Raw genomic sequence first — 21,850 nt, 5'->3', positions numbered from 1 at the left:
GAGTCAGCTTGCAAATGACACGGTGGCATATTTCAGGGTTGTATAACAGGTCAGCAACATCACGGTGCAGTAGAACTTCCAAAGTAGGAACACTGTCTATTCTGCATCCTATTTCTCATTGAGGATTCTTTTTGGAAAAAAGTATCGTTACTGAACAGAACCCAAACTTGGTAGTGATGGTCAAGAACTTGGATAACACTGGTTCTCGCTTTAAAATGGTTTGATACATATGTATTGTACCCTTTCCAAGGGGAAGTATCTATACCAAAAAAGACATAACCCAATAAAAACCTGACGTCCACATATGTTGACGTCATGTCTTTGATCACCCCCCCCCCCCCCCCCCCCCACACACACACACCATTAGGGGTGTGACAATATATCGATATGGTGATATATCGTGAAACTTTGCATCCTAAAAGGTTATCAATATGCTCATGCCAAGAATCGAGATATTGTTTTAAAAAGGTGTCTCTATTTAAAAGAATGTTCGTTCATTTGAACCCAGAGCATTCACAGTGACTTTTTCTGATTTTTGGGGCATGTACAAGTGACTTTCTGTTCATTTTAGGGCATTTACAGGTCACTTCCTGTTGAGTTTGAGTCACTGCCATTTCATTCCCAGGCCACTTCCTTTTCTGTACCCCCAAATCAACAGAAAGTGACCCATAAAATGCCCAAAAATCAACAGATATTGACTGAAAATCAACAGGTGGCCTGACCTGAAATGGCCGGAAATGACCTCACTGCCTTGCATTGGCTGCCACTGACAGCCACAGAAGTGGGAGGAGCCCGTTTGAAGTGGGAGGGGTTCATTTGCTGACACCCTCCCAGTTCAAATGGATTGGGCATCTACTGATAAACTTATGACAGAAGCTTGTTTTTCTGATGATTTCCTGACAGAGGTATCGATAATCGTTGTATCGCCATATCATGAGATGGTTATCGTGAGCTTTGTATCGCAAATCGTATCGTAAGGTACTAAGAGGTCCCCACCCCTACATACTTTGCTATAGAATTGCTGCTTCCATGACCCAAAATATGATGTCCAGGTGTGTCGATGTCTGCCAGGTCTCAATGATAATTATATTCCGTAATATTTGGACTATAAACTGCACCTGACTATAAGCCACACCCTCCAAATTAGACAAGACAATAGGATTTGTCCATAAATAATACACACTGGATTATAACCCGCGGGTTTCCACATATATGGCTCAAACAATTATTTTAATCAATGTTTTTAATTAAGTGTCATTGTCATCAGAAATCAGAGAATTGATTTCATGACAGTCTGCTTCCTCCTTATTTGATTTTGTTGTTTAGTTTGTTCAAAGAAAATAAACGATAATGATAATTAACTCGTTCACTCCCAGCCATTTTCAACAGAGCAAGGCCCTTCACTCCTGGCTGTTTTACTGGATTTTTACTGATTTTTCAAGGCCCACAGAAAATTCTATTCTATTGCTATGTGAACATGGAACCCACCAAAAGAAAGATTAGACTCTCTTCTTTCTGCAGGAAAAAGAAGTAAGTTCATATCTTTTTCCATTCTTTAGAAATCAGCATTAGAAAATAGCTTAGTTTGAGCAATTTTCCAATTTCTGATGAAAAAACAGAGAAATTTTGTGAAAGCATACATTTCAAACATGACTAACTTTAGCACCGCTATTTTTTGCTTTAGTTGCATCCCAAACATCTGAATAATGTTTTCATTTTACAAAATATCAGAAAGAGCAAGACAAATACAGCTTTTGATAGCAAAGTAGCAATTTATTTACACATAACTGAGAGATGACGCTGTTGTTGCAGAAATGGCGCTGTTGTCGCCGCGACAGCCGGGTAAACTTTTCCCTCATCGCTGCTTGTCTCATAAAGATGATTTTTTTTTGAGTCTCTGCGGGGTCTGCTTGGCGAGCAGCATGGACTCAACGGCATCTTCCGGTGCACTGGTGGTCCCGGTTGTTCTGCTCGGTCATCCACCGCCTGGCATCATTCAGCCGGCGCTCCGACCGTGCTGCCCGGCCGTTCGTTGCCATTGAATCGGGTTGCGAGTCTTACCAAATGCGCTACTGCCCTCCATTGACTAGTTTTATTGCTTTAAAATGGATTTTCAGCTTTGTGCTTTGGAGCTCAGTTGAATCAGGACCCAGGGATGTTTTTTATGGAAAAAAACAACAACCTATAAGACCTATAAATACGTCTTGTGGACACTGAAACAATTAAAAATAGAACGTATTTGTACGTTTTTGGGAGCAAATGACTTAATAAGATATATTTTTTTATTTTCTATACTTTGGACCTTTTTTAAAAACCATATATTTTCTTTACTTCAAACATTACAGTTGTTGACTACAGTAAGTAGTAAGTCAGGAAGCTGTAATAAAAAACTATTTTTGAAGGAAGTGGTCATCCATTTTGTCTTCATTGTTACTTACATGTCTAAAACGACTTCAACTTAAATTGTGAGTAATTGAAAAAAGTGAGACTTATCCCATTAATTGTTTAATAGTCGGTTTATAGTCCGAAAATTACCAAGTCCAATGTTAATAAGACAGAATTAATCACAGAAAAGGAAAACACTGGTTTATGGCCCCAATACCACTCAGAATTTTGTTTGGGGGTGGGGGTAATTTCTTAGGTTTTAACTGACAACTATAGACTGGGTGTTAATGCTTATCTTTCAATGCTACAGACAGGGCTAGACCTCCAGTCAATTTGGCCTCTCCCAGTCGAAAGGATTGGACGTCTAGCACCGTCAATGGCAGCCAATAGGTTAAATGGGAGCATATAACGTTTTATGCATTAACATGTTGTATAATTGAGGTATCACCGAGCATTGCTGTCTGCTACCAACGTTTTAAGAACATTGGATGGCCTGCCCTTGTCTGTTAATATTCTTTCTGTCTATCGTTTGTCTCCTTCTCCCAAGATAGCGACTTTCGGCCCTCCCCTCCCTTATCTCTCTCGCACAATCAGCCTTTTCTGCCACGCCAGACAGCTAGACAAATGATTTTGTCACTCTGGCGAGGTGTGGGGTAATTTTTCGGTGAGTGTGGCGCTTCAGAAAGGACTCCCTGCATTGAAATTAGAGGTTGTCAAATACTACACGTCTCCACTGATAGCCTAGCACGGCCCCTTATGTTAATGTGGCCTTTCAGCAGAAGGAAATAGAAATAGGGGGTGGGAGGAGGGCGGGAGAGTGGTGCTGGTGGTTGTTGTCACACTTTTTTTTTTTTTTTTTGGTCCATACTGAACCATCTTGAAATGTTTCAATTTGTGATTAGTTTTACAGATCATTTTCTTTATGTATGCTCCCTCCTTGGCAGTGTTTTGGAATTGTTTTATTTCAGGGAATAGCTATATGCTGCCTTTTGCAAACACGCAGTGCCGAGTGAACATCTGTCCCACCGTGTGCACAGCAACGATCAATCATACCAGCCAGCGAAAATGGCTTTGTCATTTCACCACTCTGCAGTCGGCTGTTTTATGGAAAGGCTTGTCGTAAATCTGTTCAACAAGGACGTACATAATGTTGCAAACCTTGGGCTGGCACCAAATTTTACGCCATGGAATTTTGTTCTTAAGATGAACGTATGTCCAGTGATCATTGGTGAACGACTGCAAGCGTGGAGCGTGTTAATCTGACTCACCTATGAATAAACTGTAAAGACATCAATACCTACCAGAATGAGGTTTTACAGAAAATAGATGGATTTGTATGAAAAACGAATACAAGCCACAAATATATTAGGGCTGCAGCTGTCGAATATTTTAGTAGTCGATTAATCGATAGACTAGTTAGTTCAAATAATCGAGTAATTGGATAAGGAACATGAAAGATTAAAATACCTAAGCTGAGCCTCAAACGGTATGATTTTTTTTAATGATGATTTATGTACAACAAAAGAACAATTGGTTAACTTACATAGAAAAAGTCCGCTAGCTTAGATGCTATAAAATGTTTTAAAGTTTTTTACAATCCTCTTAACAAATGATTCAGACACATATTCCCGCATAAAACGGCGAAATATACCGTATTGGCCCGAATATATGACGGTGTTTTTTGCATTGAAATAAGACTGAAAAAGCGGGGGTCGTCTTATATTCGCGGTCTAGACGTTATACCCATTCACAACGCTAGATGGCGCCAGATATCATTGAAGCGATGTTCTGTCATGACAGATCTCAGCTACTCTCAAGTTTAACCAGTTTGCATTATTTTATTGCAATGTTTTTCCTTATTCAGATTTGTTTCAAGACTGCAGTTAGACTTCACTTTGATGGTTAATGTAGTTATTGCAATATTGTTGTTTTGTCACAATTGATTGGTTTATATACATTTCAAAAACCAGAAACCATTCATTTACGAATGTGATTGCACTTTAGTTTACATATTCAATTGTTTAGATTACAGGACTTGAATGACGCAAAATAACATGCTTTTTCTCTCAAATATATTTTTATAATCATTTGTTTCAGATGTACTATAATTATTTTCTGTATGAAAAATAATTTGGTGTTCAAAAATTCAAGAAGTCACTGTATTTAATACAATTAATTCACAAAGACAATATGATTTTACCTCAGTTATTCAGCTACTCTTGAATTTTACCTAATGTTATTGTTTTATATTTTAGTGCTGCAACGATTAATCGATTAACTCGAGCATTTGATTAGGAAAAAAATATTCAAATTAAATTTTGTTGCTTCGAGTATTCGTTTAATTCAAGTGGCGTTGTAATGGTTTATTTTGAAAGTCTTTGCATGTAGTTTTATTGATTAGGGTGGATACACTGCCCTCTGGTCTGCTTCTTTTCACATGGCTGAATCCAACTGCTCCCTGTTAAGACCAACGTAAGCTGAGTTTTTGTTTTGAGCTAATGTTTTTTAATGCATTCATAATTTAGTTCATAGGTACCGTATTGGCCCGAATATAAGACGACCCTGATTATAAGATGACCGCCTTTTTCAAGACTCAAGTTTGGAAAAAAAGACTTTTTGAACACCAATTTAATTTTTATACAGAAAATAATTACAGTACATCTGAAACAAATGATAAAAATATATTTGAGAGAAAAAGCATCTTATTTTGCCTCATTCAAATCTTAATATCTGAACATTTAAATATGTATACTAAAGTGTAATCACAATGGTAAATGTATGGCTTCTGGTTTTTGAAATGTAAATAAATCCATTTATTGTGATAAAACAACAAAATTGCAATAACTGCATTAAACATCAAAGTGAAGTCTAACTGTAACTGTAGTCTTGAAAAAAAATCTGAATAAGGAAAAACATTGCAATAAAATAATGAGAGTAGCTGAGCTCTATCATGACAGAACATCGCTTCAATGATATCTGGCGCCATCTAGCGTCGTGAATGGGGAGAGTACCTGAAATCTGTTATAACAGAACATCGCTTCAATGATATCTGGTGTCATCTAGCGTTGTGAATGGGAATAAAGTCTAGACTGCGAATATAAGACGACCCCCTCTTTTTCAGTCTTATTTCAATGCAAAAACACTGTTTTATAATCTGGCCAATACTGTAATCTGCGTCCCTGAGTGATGGGCTCATATGGGAGTTCCGATGCACAAAACAGACGTTTCCCAAAGGTGCTGTCCAGTAAAACTGAAGGGCAGATGTTCATGTCCATGTGTTGAAAAGCCCATCCATCACGCAGTCTGAAGTAGGAACTCCCCCCATAAAAACTTTTTGGGTAATTCCACCATTTGTTGGGGGATTCTTTTTTGCAATATACAGTAATTGCATTCATACGAAGGGCGTTGAAAAATCTACTATGTTTAATATTTTCCCAGTGTTACTCCACTTAGGGGATAATTATATAAATCTGACCCACCTTCAAAATGAGTTCCAGGGCAAGGTTAAGACATGGACGCCATTAGGAGGTACTTTTAAAATGTTATCTATAGCCGTGTGTCAAGTTCCCCTGCCGGCGTTTTAATATAGAGCTCTCCCAACCGCCCTGATGTGATTCCATGTAATAATCTAAGTCTATGTGGAATCTTCCATACATCCTGCATAGTTCAGATGAAATGGCTTTAAATGGTGGGACAACAAGTTAACACGTGACCAAAATGTGTGTCACTTAGTAATGGGTGTTGCAACTGCAGACATTGATTTAGCCCCTGCTGTGACCGACTCACATAAACTGCCCCCTTACTTTTCGGACCGCGTGGCCTTTTACCCTGTCATTATGCAGCATGCTCATCTCCATTGTGTACAGCTGCTGCTCTGAATAATTGCTAGCTGTCAACACCAGTCCAACTTTGATTATTGTCGTGTCAAACTGTTTTTCTTTTGTTTCAACAAGCTTTACTTTAATACTTTGCCTCAAAGCACCCCCCAAAGAAATCAATACGAGTGACACATCAAATAGCAATTTGAAAAATGAACGCTTGTACAAGTTTTTCCCCGTTGACTGACCACGGTTTGTTCTCTTTTTGTGTGTGTCGTTTTATTTCTTTTTTCCAGAGATCAACAGAGTCCGCAAACACATGTACAGCGACACAGTCAATGGCCTTGTGGACAGACACCCACTGGAGCTGCCCGAGCCTATGGGACCCATGGTCTACCTGCAGGAAAAACTGTTTGTGCCTGTAAAAGAGTACCCAGATGTGAGTACAGTCATCTCTTGTATTGTAGTTGATGAGAAAGGTCGATGGCACTTGTTGGTGCTGCTGTTTTGGAATGTCAGTAGTCTGTGCATATGCATTAGGAGTGGGAACACGATACGATTTGCAATACAAAGCTCACGATAACGATGATCTGACGATATGGCGATGCCAGAGGTTGCGCTAGACTTTTTCGTTGTCTGTCATTTTGACTGACAGTGTCATAAAAATCCGGTCATAATCTATTTTTACCCGTCACATTTTAAAAATGATAATAATGACATATTCAATAGTATTTAGTTTTCATTCATTTTTCATTAATATTCTATCCGAACAAGCTTAACAAGAGGCAAACAGACAGCGGAGTGCACCAATCAGCGACGGGCAGACGTGCCGTTAGCAAAGCGACGAGGGCAGGACGAGGGACTTGCGCGCGGAAGTAAACATACGAGGAGAACGGAGTTTATTCAACATAGCTAGCGCGAGACAGACTGTTGTCAATGACTCGTGTCGATGTGTTTTAGCGCATTTAAAACTGAATTGACCGCGGATTGGAACATATTCTCGGCTTTCCCGTTCGCCATCCGTGTTGTTGTAGAGACGACTTTCGGCGCGCAAGAGTGACGTTGCTCGTGAAGAACACGTCACGCAAATAAACAAATCTGATTTGTCGATTCATTTTGTACCTACTCGAGAGGCTGTGTCCCAGACTTTTCTCTCAGTGTTTGAAAAATAAGGGGAGAACAGTCTGGACGTGCCAGGCAAACACTCAGTTGCCTTGACATTTTTCCGAGTAAGGCCAACGACATCATGCACCAAGAGAGACAATAGCTAATTAATATGCTCACTCGCCACCCTGTGGTCTGGGGTGTGAATTGCAACCTGTCAAAATGACGGATGGACTTCAGTTTTTTCCATCACCGTTTTAAAAAACCGGTCAATGACAGAAAATATTCGGTTAATGCGACCCCTGGGCGATGCACTGATTATCAATACATTGGTCAGGAAATCATTCTAGGATTTTCTTTAAACAGCTAATAAACAGAAAAACAAGCTTTTGCTGTGAATTGGAATGAGTTTATCACTAGTAGACGTCCAATCCGTTTGAACTGGGAGGGTGGCAGCGAATGAACATTCGTTCATTGCTGCCATCCCTCCCACTTCAAACGGATTGAACGTCTATGACCGGTAGTGGCAGCCAATGCCAGACAATGAGGTAATTTTGGGTCATTTAAGGTCATTTACCTGTTGATTTTCAGTTACTTCCTGTTGATTTTGGGGTATTTTATGGGTCTCTCCCTGTTTATTTTGAATTACAGAACAGGAAATTACCTGGGAATCATCCAAATGAATAGACCCTACTCACCGACGTCACAGAATGACGTGACGCTGTATCCGGCCGCCATATTGTCCGTCTCTGTTTAGCCCTATTCTCAATGGTTTCAATTAGTCGTTCAGACACACCTGTTTAATTGATGATCCGTAGACGAGGCCAGCTTCTTTCACTTGGTACCAGCTAAATATTATTCAAAATGTAATGATGGTGGAAGAAATGAGCATCTTGAATTTGAAACTGTATGTTGTCGGCGATTAGCCTCGCAATGATCTTAATTGTGGTTGTCAGCCCAAAACCCTCTAAATATATATTAAATGCATCTTACCAGATATAAAGTGACTACTACATAATCCGTGGTAATCATTTGGAGCCCAGTTTTCTCGTCGAATTGCAGCAGTCCATCTCGCTCTCCTCTCCGGGTCTCTCGGAATACGGTAAAACTTCAAGTCTCTCCGTCTATCTTCTCTGTTACCGCAACCAACCGCCACACACGCCTTCACCATTATGATTATTAATGTTAACGAGCTGAAAAACACGCCATAATTGGAGGAATTTACGTAGCGGTAATGCATATACACGACGACAAGTAGACGGACAACATGCCGCGGAGGCCTGGTTGTGACGTCATGTGAGTAGGGTCTATAGGCAGTGACTCAAACTCAACAGAAAATTACCTCTAAATGCCTTAAAATGAACAGCAAGTGACCTGTAAATGCCCTGAAAATCGGACAGAATGACTGTGAATGCTGTGGTTTCGAATGAACGAACATTCCCATTCTAAATGGATTGGGCGTCGAGCACAGTCAATGCAGCCTTAGAGTTAACTGAGACACTATTATGGTGGAAGATTTTAGCAGCAACTTGACACACTGACACCTTTTTAAAACGATATCTGGAACCTTTTGGGATAAAAAGAATCATGATTAAGGGTGTAACTGTATATGTATTTGTATTGAACCGTTTCGGTACGTGGTGCTCGGTTCGGAACGGAGGCATACCGAACGAGTTTCTGACGTAATGTAACCCTTACTTTTCGAGGCTGTGAGTCGATCGGGTTCCAGTTTCTTTGTGTAGATTATATTTACTCTGTCTTCTCTACTATAATGAGGACAGTATAACCCAGAAACGTCAACGGCGCGACAACTTGGACGCAGTGAAACGCGGACGTTAAAGTCAATCAGCCAATGCAAACCAGTCGCAGTGCGGCCGCGTGTTAGACGAGTCCCAGAAGCGGCTCAACACGACGCACGCGAAAAGAACGGCAGAGATTATTATTTGACGAGAGACGCGACCCTCCTGCGTCAATGCTACTACCGGTAGCTAGGATCGGGCAGACCGGAAGTCACTCGTGTAAAAATACGGTGGTCGATTTCCAGACTAATATGCAATCGTAACTCACTTTTTGACTCCATTAGATCTCTTGAGTGGTAGATCGGGGCACAGTTGACTTGTCTTTGTTGATTTACTGCCGTCTTCTCTGCTATCATAATAACCAACATGGCCCCGTGTTCAATACAAAACCCTCCTACCACAACAAAACAAGTTGGAACTAATATTCACATAGGAACTAAAGTTATACAACATAAAATATACCATATAAATGAATACTAGATCACATTTGTAAAATATAAACACATAATAAAATAAATAATAGCCCATTTAAATAAAATAAATTGAAATGAGCGAAAACACCTGTAATTAAATAATAAGAATAATACACAGATCCTGCTTACACAATTAAATTTATTAATTTCTGTGTGGTGCTTCAACTTGAGAAAATCCACCAATAAAGCTTTTGAAAACCGTTCATAAGAAAAAAAAATGATTCATTGAGGCATTTCATTTGTAAAATACATGTTAAAATTAGGACTGTCAAATGATTAAAATTTTTAATCGAGTTAATTACAGCTTAAAAATTAATTAATCGTAATTAATCGCAATTGAAACCATCTGTAAAATATGCCATATTTTTCTGTAAATTATTTTTGGAATGGAAAGATAAGACACAAGACGGATATATACATTCAACATACGGTACATAAGTACTGTATTTGTTTATTATAACAATAAATCAACAAGATGGCATTAACATTATTAACATTCTCTTAAAGCGATCCATGGATAGAAAGACTCGTAGTTCTTAAAAGATAAATGTTAGTACAAGTTATAGAAATTTTTATATTAAAACCCCTCTTAATGTTTTTGTTTTATTAAGATTTGTAAAATTTTCAATCAAAAAATAAAATAGTAGCTCGCCATTGTTGATGTCAGTAATTGCACCATGCTCACTCCTGGTACTAACCCATAAAATCAGTTGGATCCAAGCGCCAGCAGAGGGAGCCAAACACCAAAAAACAAGTAACAAGCGGACATTACACTGTACTGTCATTTTAGTCTGTTTGAGCGGGACATGTGCGTTAATTGCGTCAAATATTTTAACGTGATTAATTCAAAAAATTAATTACCACCCGTTAACGCGATCATTTTGACAGCCCTAGTTAAAATCTTTGTCATTGGGATTGCTTTTCTCTTTAGCACAGGACTTCTTTTTTCGTCTTTCTTTCAGAAAGAAAGCTCACCAATACGCGGAGTCTGAAAGGCAAATTGTTGTTGGATTATCTTTAAAGACCCGCTACTTTTTGAGCAGAATTCTAGCTTTGTATAGGCTAATGTTCCTATTGTTGAAAGCACACAGGTGTGTAATAAACAACTAGCACATTTATATTTTGCATTTTGTTTTCTTACTGTACCGAAAATGAACCGAACCGTGACCTCAAAACCGAGATACGTACCGAACCGAGATTTTTGTGCACCGTTACACCCCTAATCACGATCTATCACTATTTCGATATTTTATCACACCCCTAGTATACATCACATTTGGGCCATATGCGTCAAGAGGTGGTGCCAGGTTTTTCTTTGTAATCCTAGCCGCATGCTCCAGGAAATGAATAAACGCAGAGGAGGTGACGAAGGATAAGAAGGATTGAGGAGAGAAGTGCGTGGCCTCAGCCAGGCATAGGTAGCATTTTCCCCTTGAGAGACTTGATAAAGGCATACCTGAGGATTGGCCCAAATAAGCCTTTAGTCAGGCCGCTGAGGTCGCCAGAGCATGTAAAGTAGAATCTTCAAGTTCGGAATGATGGTTGTCCGGCGATTGTTCTCATAGGGCATTTATCAACAGTACAGGTTATTTGGCTAATTGGCGAAAGACCTTACTTTTGTCTGTACTGTGTACTCCTGAATAACACAGGGATTTAAATTGACATCACACTGTGCGCCCTGTACCATAACAATGTTGAATTTAAAACGTTGAAGGCGCTGGATTTCCACCCCTCCGTTTTGCTCTGGTTACTAGTTTTGTTGTTGTTTGGTTGAATGTACTGTAAGTTCACGTTAAGTTGAGTTATACTCGGAGGCGACTGATAAATGCTTTGAGTCCTCAGCTGATCATCATGCATTTACTCTTTGCTACACTGTACTCAGCAGGCCCCATTAAGGCAGCATTGTGTTTACAAGCTGCCAGGAAGGCTACTAAATTAATTAGGTACCCCCTGGTGTTTGAGATGGTTCAGTGATGACCTTAGCAGACATGCATATTTATTCAAAAGACGGACAAACACAGCAGAACTGGCGCCCATAAATTTAATTCAATTCAATTGTTGAGCCCTATATCACAACAGGTTTGTCTCATAAGGCTTTACAGAGTCATTTTGATACAAGTCAGATACGGTAGATGAATGAGATGAGTCCATGTCCTGGGCATCCCCCATCCTTAGACCCTCCATGGCGGCAAGGAAAAACTTATAGATGCACAAGGACTGATGATGGGTAGTAGCAGAAGGAGTTCCAGTTGAACATGAGGAGGTCCATCTAGCCAGATGAGACGGGGGGGGGACAACGAGGACGTCCATCCAGCCAGGGGTCAGGCTAGTTAGGTGGCTGCGGCTGAAAAAGTAGCTCCTCCCCAGAGGGGAGGCGGGAAAGGAGACACCGGGTGACTAGTGATGAAAAGGCTATTCAACTAGATATTAGAATTAGAAAAGAGAAATAAAGTAACAACAAGTGGTAAGTAGAGTGAAAAACATGGGATAGGACGCGGTGACTGTACTTCCCCCAGCATTATAGCTCCTAGGGCAGCTTGGACTGAACTGTGAGTCTAGTCTGTTTTCAACTAGCTTGACCATAAGCTTTGTCAAATAGGAAAGTTTTTAGTCTAATCTTAAATGTACAGACTGTGTCTGCCTCTTTAATATTAGCTGGAAGCTGATTCCATAAGACAGGAGGTTGGTAACTAAAGGCTCTAGCTCCTTCTGTACTGCATTCACCCCCCCCACCCCCCCGCCCCCCCATCCCAACCGAACTCGTCAGCGATGACGAGTCGGATGAGGTGGTGGGTTTGGCCACACTAAGCCACACGATTGCTCACCGTCGTATGCTATTGTTTAGCCACAACTAGATTCATTACCTTATTACTAGAGCTGGGAATCTTTGGGCACCTAACGATTCGATTATGATAACGATTCAAAGGCTCCGATTCGATTATAAAACGATTTTTTTTTTTTTTTTTTTTTTTTTTTTTTTTACCTGTCCTGCTCAGCTGTTTGACACGGAGAATGGAAGTCTAAGTGCCCGGATAGTCTGAACAGTTATTATAAAACGATTATTGATGCACCCCCTTCCTTTTTTTTTTTTTTTTTCTTTTTTTTTTTAAATGTTTTGTACATTAGTTCCAAAATTGTTCAAAAATCCTCACAGTCTAAACCAAACTACTATTTCACTGTCAAGTTAACATATAACAGTAAACAAATATAGAAAAATAACAGTAAATAAAAAAAACTCCAGTCCCCATTCTGTATCAGCAGCTTTAAACTACATTCAATTAATTTAATGTGATGAATAAACTAGAGCTGTCCCGACTAGTCGACATGGTCGACGTCATCGATGACGTAAATCCGTCGACGAGCACAACATCCCGTCGACGGCTAATGAAGGGTTAAAAAATATATGCGTGGATAGTTCAGAATGTCGCACGCTTGGTATGCAAGCGGGGAAAGCGGCACAAAGCCAAAAAAGCGCACCAGAGTCCAAGACATTGACTTATTTTTAAAGAAACAAAGGAGGGTAGGTACACTGTTGTGTCCTGTCTCTTCGATGCCAAGCTTGGCTGCACGTCGGCCGTGAATGATAATGACAGGACATTGTAAGTCCGTCTAACTAACTAATGACATGTTTTATTTAAGTTGCTAAGCCTGTCGCGATATGCAATAAGTCCATTTATCGCATGGTAAATAAAAATGAGGGCGGTCATTTTCACGTTTGCGTTTTATCGCTGCGCGCGTGTGCGTGCGTACATTTGTGCGTGCGTGCGTGCGTGCTGATGGTTTTCTCTCATCAACACGCTGTAGTATTAAAGTTCAGACATACAAAATAAGAAAACACATCTATATTAAACACTATATACATATACTATATATACACTGCCAATGGGAAAACCCATTGGCAGTGTATCAAATACTTGTTCTCCCCACTGTACGTTAGCATTGCTACTTTGAGGTGAATGGGGAAAAAAGACGACCTACTTTAGCCGGCTATAAAACAGGCAGCCTTCTCCAAAACTTGCAGTTAAAAGATGACACTTCAAACATGAAAAATCGCTGGTTAACAGCATTTGCAAAAGGAAAAAAAATCTATTACTGACAACAAATGCAATGACAAAAAGTGCTTTTTTGCGGAGTGTAAAGCTTAAATTAGCGGTTTAGCGAACGTACTTCCGGTGAACATTTCAAAATAAAAGCATATAATGTTCGTCATATACGTAAATAACGATTTCTGGCGTTAATCCCACATACTTCAGATACTACACTAAGAATACCTTTAAAATGACACCCTTTATGAAAATTCTGATTGGCAATGAATAATTATTATAATACTATTATATATAGTACTACAGTATACTATAATATTAATGCTAGGTATTTTTTTAAAAATTGTTTTGAATCATTTTGGAAAGGTGAAGTCAGTGTTCTGAATCTGTTTACATTCCATTCTTTTGCACAAGTTCATTCTATCAGCATTCGAACTCATTGTTTATTTGTGATTTATAATTGTTATTTATCTGTTTATTTGTACTTTAATCAAGAATTTAAGTGTTCCAAAATGTTTTTGTGAATTGACAAGCGTAAAAAAAAAATGTCATTGCTAAATTAGTTTAAAAAAAAATTTTTTTTTAATTATTATAAGATTAGTCGACTAATCATAAAAATAGTCGGCTGACTAATCGGGAGAAAATTAGTCGTTTGGGACAGCCCTAGAATCAACTGACAGTTGTTAAACTTGCTCCTGTTATTCCATAATTTCCCTTCTGTCTACTTTTGTCAAAGTTTTAAAACTATTTCATCATTCAAAGATAGATTCATGACAAGATTCTGCCAATTTAGGAGTATTTTAGATAAAAAGCTAATTAGGTTCGCTACAACAGAGCCTTCTACAGAGGTCTACTGCTTTAAGATGGCGGCTGTTTACTTACGCCGGAAAGTCTGTCATTTCGCATCTCTGTTCAATAATACATGTAACACCGACATCGTCTGTCATTTTGCATCTAGTTCTACGTGTATATGATATCTACTGTAGCCCTATGTTTGTAGCAACTAGCAACTGGGCGTTGTTTGTAGCGGCTGTCAGCCGCAGTCAGGTATGATTGTTTTTTTATCTAGCGGCATGAGTTGAACATGATATTTACTCTCGGTTCGTTCCTCATTGCGTCCCAAACACCGCGCTGACTGTGTTTTACTCCCGCTTTACCTGGTATAATTCAATAAGCGGAATTTGAATATTTGTGATTCGTTCTCGAATCTTCCACTGCCGAATCGCGAATAATCTAAGAATCGGAAATTTCGCACGCCTCGACTCAATATAGACTTCAAAAAACTTCAACATCAAACATATTTTTTTCCTGTTTTTTGCACAACACCCCCCCGGCTTAGCAGAGAATGGTCTGACCCCACTCTGGCGCACTCAAGGCTACACTACGTACGTGCCCTGAAACGGGAAATTAAAATCTGTCATTTTTACAAACCGTAAACAAGGCGAGTTGTCATAAATCGGGTACACAGAAAATAAAAAGATGAAGACCATAGAGGTGAACGAAAAAAATGAAGTTTTTAAAAGGAGGACAAGAGCTGTCAGCCGCAGTCAGGTATGATTGTTTTTTTATCTAGCGGCATGAGTTGAACATGAAATTTACTCTCGGTTCGTTCTTCATTGTGTCCCAAAGGGGTGGCGTGGCTCAGTGGTAGAGTAGTTGTCCCCCAAACCAGAGGTTGTGGGTTCGATTCTCCGCCCTGATGAACTCGTCTAAGTGTCCTTGAGCAAGATACTGAACCCCACGTTGCTCCTGGTGCTGCGTCACCAGTAGGTAAATGGCGAGATAGTGTAAAGCGCTTTGAGCGCCTTGAAAGGTGGAAAAGCGCTATATAAGTATAACACCATTTACCATATAAGTATAACACCAAAGACCGCGCTGACTGTGTTTTACTCCCGCTTTACCTGGTATAATTCAATAAGCGGAATTTGAATATTTGTGATTCGTTCTCGAATCTTCTACGGCCGAATCGCGAATAATCTAAGAATTGGAAATTTTGCACGCCTCTACTTATTACTATTCATCCTTCACACAGCCGCTGGAAACAGAAATGTCATTTAACCCATTTGTAGGTGACCGGGAGATCATGATTTCACGACACTGTGCGGGTGTGCGAAGTGGTGTTGCTTTAAAGAATTATGGTCCCTATTCTTCGAAAATTACCATAATGCTTTTATATGAACTAGCCGTGGTATTCAATGCTAGGAGTCCTGTTTTTTTTTTTTTGCATGTAAGTAAAAATTGAGAAGACTGAAATGGTAAAATAAAAGCAGAAAATTCTCGGTAAAAGTAATGAATCATGTTTGGTGTCTTCAACGTGGAACATTTTCCACGTGAAGTTTCCAACTGATTCACCAGATTTCTCATCATCCTTAAAAGCCGTTTGGGGGCAAAAGCACTGGGTAATGATGACGCCATTTCATGAACTCTTTCACTCGCCGAACATTAAAACTTTATCATCATTTTTCCACGTGTCGCTGCTTCCAGCTTTCACCTAAACACTACACAGTACGTAAACCTTATTTGCTGCCAATGACGGCGATAGACGCGCAATCTGTTCTAACTATGAGTGCTGCCAGTGATTGATCATGTTTCAGGGCTATAAAATTTTGTCCTATTCATTTTAACTTCCTGTCAAAATGGATTGGACGTCTGCCATCAAAGGCCTTTTATGAGTTAAGTTTCTACTGTTTAGTACATAAAATCTGGCACATCAAAGAGTTCTCTCAACCTGCACGTCATTTAATTATGCATAATCAAATCGTCCTGGTCTGCCCGTTTTTGCCAAGTCATGCGACTCTCCTCTGCGGTTCTTAGCAGCCCATTGCCAGTGGCGTCAGATGTGCGCAGAGCTCTGTTGAGCGTCACCGTGGCGACTGCATCTTGACTGACAGCTCAGTCACAGGCTATCTGATAGCGTCCACCTTCAATTAAATGCTATCTGGTGCCGCGGCGCCGCTTCTCTTCCAAGCACTCGCTCGCGACTCAGGCAAGCCGAATGACAGATCGGCACGTCATTTGTGTTGACCTTCAGGCATCTGATAGGATGGGCGTCTTTAAATATGGCACCCATTTATTCTCTTTGTGTATGTATTAGCTGATCATTGACTATCCAGTTGGATTGAAGGCAGGGACCATTGGGTTCAAAACTCTTACGGTGTATATGTCACCTCAATTGCTTTTAATGCGTTTTATATGTTAAAAAAATACTTTAAAGAGTTTATTCATTTTAGCTTTATTAATTTATAGTTTTATTCATTCATATACAGTGGGGCAATAAATAATTTAGTCAACCACTAATTGTGCAAAATTTTAGAGAGGCCTGTAATTGTCAACATGGTTAAACCTCAACCCTGAGAGACAGAATGTGTGTGTGTGTGGGGGGGGGGGGGGGGGACAGAAAATCACATTGTTTGATTTTTAAATAACTTATTTGCAAATCATGGTGGAAAATAAGTATTTGATCAATACCAAAAGTTCATCTCAATACTTTGTTATGTACCCTTTGTTGGCAATAACGGAGGCCAAACGTTTTCTGTAACTCTTCACAAGCTTTTCACACACTGTTGCTGGTATTTTGGCCCATTCCTCCATGCAGATCTCCTCTAGAGCAGGGATGTTTTGGGGCTGAACTGTTGTGTTTGATAGAACAATATGTCAATTTGCTGCCATAGCAGATTCATGGCGCATTAAGCCCTCGAACTATTTTTAATTTGTCCGTTTTACCGTGAAAACCCCCAACCGCTTTTGTTTCAACCCAGACATAAAACGAAGGTAATTCATTATATTTATTATTCAAAATGTCTGTCGTTATTAGCTTATATTTATATATATTTATATATTTCATTAAAAAAAAAAAAGACTTTAAAAAATTATTCATTCACATATTTTATACTTTTAAACAAATTATGTCACAATGAAAAAAATGGCATCTGTAAAAAAGTCACGGATATCAACCTCATAACTATTGCTTAATTGTATTTTTTTTTTTTTAGTACTGTCGCATTTTTGCCGATATGTTAGATGATAATCGATCCAAACAAAAAAATTGAGAAAAAAAACGATTAAAAGGGTAAATATATGAAAAAGAGAATCTCGACCCCTCCTCGATGTCCGCGATTTCTGTATCGCGACCCTTGTTATATTACCATGTATCACCCATAAAATCCCCCAAAAATCCAGCTGTGGCCATTCACAGCTGTGTCTTGACACTCATTGATACATGCTACACGGAGTTTTTGGATCAAAACAAGGCAAATACACGATAATATCTCCTTAACATATCATGGCGTCTGTAATTCTCCTCTCGCGTGCTCTCACTTCCAGATAGGGTTTTGCTGTTTAAAAACATTTAAAAAAAATTGCCCTCCTGTTCAAAATTTTTCTTCCCCCAGAAAATTGAGATTTTAAGCTTTCCAATGATATATCACACATGCATATCAGACAATTTTGAAAGTTGGCTAAATTGGGGGTCTCAGAGCGGAATTTCAAGTCACCTGAGTGTTTTCCGCCCTATAAATCACATTTGGGCCATATGCATTAGTCCTACATCCTGTTGCCTTTCTGCTGCAAAACTACTCAGCCACATCCCACTAAAGAAAAAAATCATAAAGCTTGTTCCCATGGGGTTGTCATTTCTTCTCAGACTGGCACCTAGTATCCTTTTCAAAACACACAGGGCCATATTTTTTGGACTGTAAGTCGCAGTTTTTTTTTTTTCATAGTTTGGCTGGATGTGCGACTTATACTCAGGAGCGACTTATGTGTGAAATTATGAACACATTATGATATCATTTCACATGTTATTTTGGTGTTTTGGAGTGACACTGATGGTTTGGTAAACTTGTTAGCATGTTCTTTATGCTATAGTTATCTGAATAACTCTTAATAGCTATGGCCACGTTCGCGTTCTGCCTTTGGCAATGTGTGTTCAATTGTATTATTGACCTTTTTTTATATTGAAATGCATGCTTTTAGTTTTTGGCGCTTTCAAGCCCACGTGGGGGCGCACTCGCACTTGTTTACGTGAAGAAGAGCGCTCACACGCCAGAAGAAGACTGACAGCTACGCAGCGTCTCTGAACGAGTGGGCGAGAGAGAGAGAGAGAGAGAGAGAGAGAGAGAGAGAGAGAGAGAGAGAGAGAGAGAGAGAGAGAGAGAGAGAGAGAGAGAGAGAGAGAGAGAGAGAGAGAGAGAGAGAGAGAGAGAGAGAGAGAGAGAGAGAGAGAGAGAGAGAGAGAGAGAGAGAAACACTGCTGCGAACCTGCGTTCAGTGTTTATGCTTGAATAATATCTCTACAGAGGCAACACCTGTGTGGATCATCTTTTCTGTTGTTGTTGTGTGTTTTCCACCCGCGATCGGACACTTAGAGCCAGTTGTGTTGTTGTTTGAACGATGTGCTAATGCTAGCGAAGGCATACTAACCATTTGTGTCATTGCTGTAATAGCACCTGATTATGATTTATTTACTTTGATGCGAAGCTGTTTGGTATTGTGGACGAAATTGATTCAGCAAATTATAGGGGCGTCCAGCATCGTCATTTGGGAGTTTAGCTCGCTGTATAGCCAGGACCGAGCTGTAGCGTCCTGGTGAGGACAGTGTATTTGCATTTCGTTGTTAATGCACTGTACACTGTACACTTATTCAGCATCTTGTTCTCTATTGTATTTTTATATTAAATTTAGGGCTATCAAACGATTAAAATGTTTAATCGAGTTAATTACAGCTTAAAAATTAATGGCAATTCAAACCATCTATAAAACATGCCATATTTTTCTGTAAATTATTGTTGGAATGGAAAGATAAGACACAAGATGGATACATACATTCAATATACGGTACATAAGTACTGTATTTGTTTATTATAACAATAAATCAACAAGATGGCATTAACATTATTAACATTCTGTTAAAGCGATCCATGGATAGAAAGACTTGTAGTTCATAAAAGATAAATGTTAGTCCAAGTTATAGAAATTTTATATTAAAACCCCTCTTAATGTTTTAATTTTAATAAAATTTGTAAAAATTTCAATCAAAAAATAAACTAGCAGCCCGCCATTGTTGATGTCAATAATTACATATTGCTCATGGGTGCTTAAGCCCATAAAATCAGTCGCACCCAAGCGCCAGCAGAGGGCAGCAAAAAACAAAAAACACAAGTAACAAGTTGGCATTGCACTGTGTTGTCATTTTAATCTGTTTGAGGGGGGGCATGTGCGTTAATTGCGTCAAATATTTTAAAGTGATTAATTAAAAAAATTAATTACCGCCCGTTAACGCGATCATTTTGACAGCCCTAATTAAATTGCCTTTCAAGATGACATATCTGTTCTATGTGTTGGATTTTATCAAGTAAATTTCCTCCCAAAATGCGAGTTATACTCCGGTGCGACTTATATATGTTTTTTTTTTCTCTTCGTTGGGCATTTTATGGCTGGTGCGACTTACAGTGCCAATGGGACATTGGCAGTGTATCAAATACTTGTATATTCAGGTGCGACTTGTAGTCCGTCCGAAAAATATGGTAAATGTTTAAAATAGAACAGCAGTGACACGAATACAGACCGAGCAGTCAAGTTGTAGGAATCAGTGGGTCCGTGTTTGTATTACTTTGACTTTCTATTCCAGGCCATTTTAAGTTTGAATTGCAAAGTAATATTAAGAGTATGAAAAGGGATTGTCTGTGCAGGAAAGGTTCAACATTAGTTCTCTTGCCTCATGTTTTTTTTCTTCCACTTAAGTGACAAAGTTTGGCAAGTGATGAACTCTGCTGGGTTCTTCGCTCCGAACTCTGAGCCGATGTCAATCTTGAACGCTTTCCATATTTCCTGCCTATTTCCACTCTGCCTGCAACCCCACAATAAATCCAAACAGAATTATCAAAGGAGGCCACGGATTAGGTACTAAATGCTGGATGTGCTAAAAAGAGAGCTTTGAAGTCTACAGGGCTTTCAGGCGAAAATGTCACCGTTGGAATCAAAACAAAATTTACCTTCCTCCATCATACAGGCCTCTGTGCCCTCAGACCTTTCATGTAGGTCACACTGTTGCAGTTTTTGTCCATTCTTCATCTCCATTTTTACTCTCTGTTCTGTGGTAATATGCCAGTCACTGTGCATTGTGGTATTCCGGCCTCAAAAGATGAATGTGTGACTGGAGGCAGGCAGCCAGCAGGTGGTGTGTGAGTTTCTTTGTTGTGAGTGACCCGATGACTCTGGGTATTCCTGCTCAGTTTCTGCAAGCCGCGTAAAGCGCAGGAAGCAAAACAGATACTGATAATGTGCTGCATGCATTATAATCTATTCCAATCTCAAATATTTTTGGTTTGAACAAGTAATTGGCAATAAAATGTAGAACTTATACACATTTCATTGTTCAGTTTAATATTCCAGCATTAGAAGATGTAACACAGAACTGGAAGAAGAAATAGTTCACATACAAGTAGTTCCCGGGTTACGACGTACTCGATTTACGCGATTTCGAGTCGTCCACCATTTTGTCTGCGGTTGTTTTTTTTTTGTTTGTTTTTTTTTAAAGCTGCATAAAGAGTACCTTATTGTACGACACGGTATCTATTTTTTACTTTACTTTATTAATATGACATTCTGTCCTCACTAAACATGAAGTTGTTCATCTTGACAGACAATAAAAAAGGCAATTGTGCTTTTTGAAGTTTTTTACTTCATTCACTTTTACACCAGGGGTCCCCATCTGCCGGGCCGCGGACCGGTCCGTGGCGCATTTGCTACCGGGCCGCACAGAAATAATAATTTACGATTCAGAGACTCCGATTCGATTATAAATCGATATTGATACCCATTTAAAAAAAAATGTTTTGTATATTTGTTACAAAATTGTTCAAAAATCCTCTCAGGCTAAATAAACCAAACTACTATTTTAGTATCAAGTTACCGGTTAAAAACAGTAAATAAAATACTCAAGTCCCCATTCTGTATCAGCAGCTTTAAACTACATTCAATTAATTTAATGTTGTGAATCAACCATTAAAGTTGTTAAAATTGCGCCCGTTATTCCATAATTTCCCTTTTGTCTACTTTCGACATGTGAAAGTTTTAAAACTGTTTCATCATTTAAAGATAGATTAAAGTCAAGATTTGGCCGATTTAGGGGTATGTTAGATAAAAAGTAATTAGGTTCTCTATAACAGAGCCTTCTAGAGAAGTCTACTGCTTTAAGATGGTGCCTGTTTACTTGCGCGGGAACGTCT

General features: G+C 39.2%; 1 protein-coding gene across 5 annotated transcripts in view; it reads left to right on the top strand.

The window, feature by feature from the left end:
* The window catches only part of qkia (QKI, KH domain containing, RNA binding a), a 185,782-nt gene that overhangs the window by 49,662 nt on the left and 114,270 nt on the right, over positions 1-21,850 (top strand). For all 5 annotated transcript variants that reach the window (XM_057859665.1, XM_057859662.1, XM_057859660.1 and 2 more), the window contains exon 2: positions 6,500-6,642. In XM_057859665.1, the coding sequence (XP_057715648.1) occupies positions 6,500-6,642 (143 nt within the window). The remainder of the gene's footprint in view (positions 1-6,499; positions 6,643-21,850) is intronic.

The sequence above is a fragment of the Corythoichthys intestinalis genome, chromosome 15 (assembly GCF_030265065.1).
Source record: "Corythoichthys intestinalis isolate RoL2023-P3 chromosome 15, ASM3026506v1, whole genome shotgun sequence".
NCBI classification, from domain to species: Eukaryota; Metazoa; Chordata; class Actinopteri; order Syngnathiformes; family Syngnathidae; genus Corythoichthys; species Corythoichthys intestinalis.
This window is presented reverse-complemented; position numbering and strand designations above follow the sequence as displayed.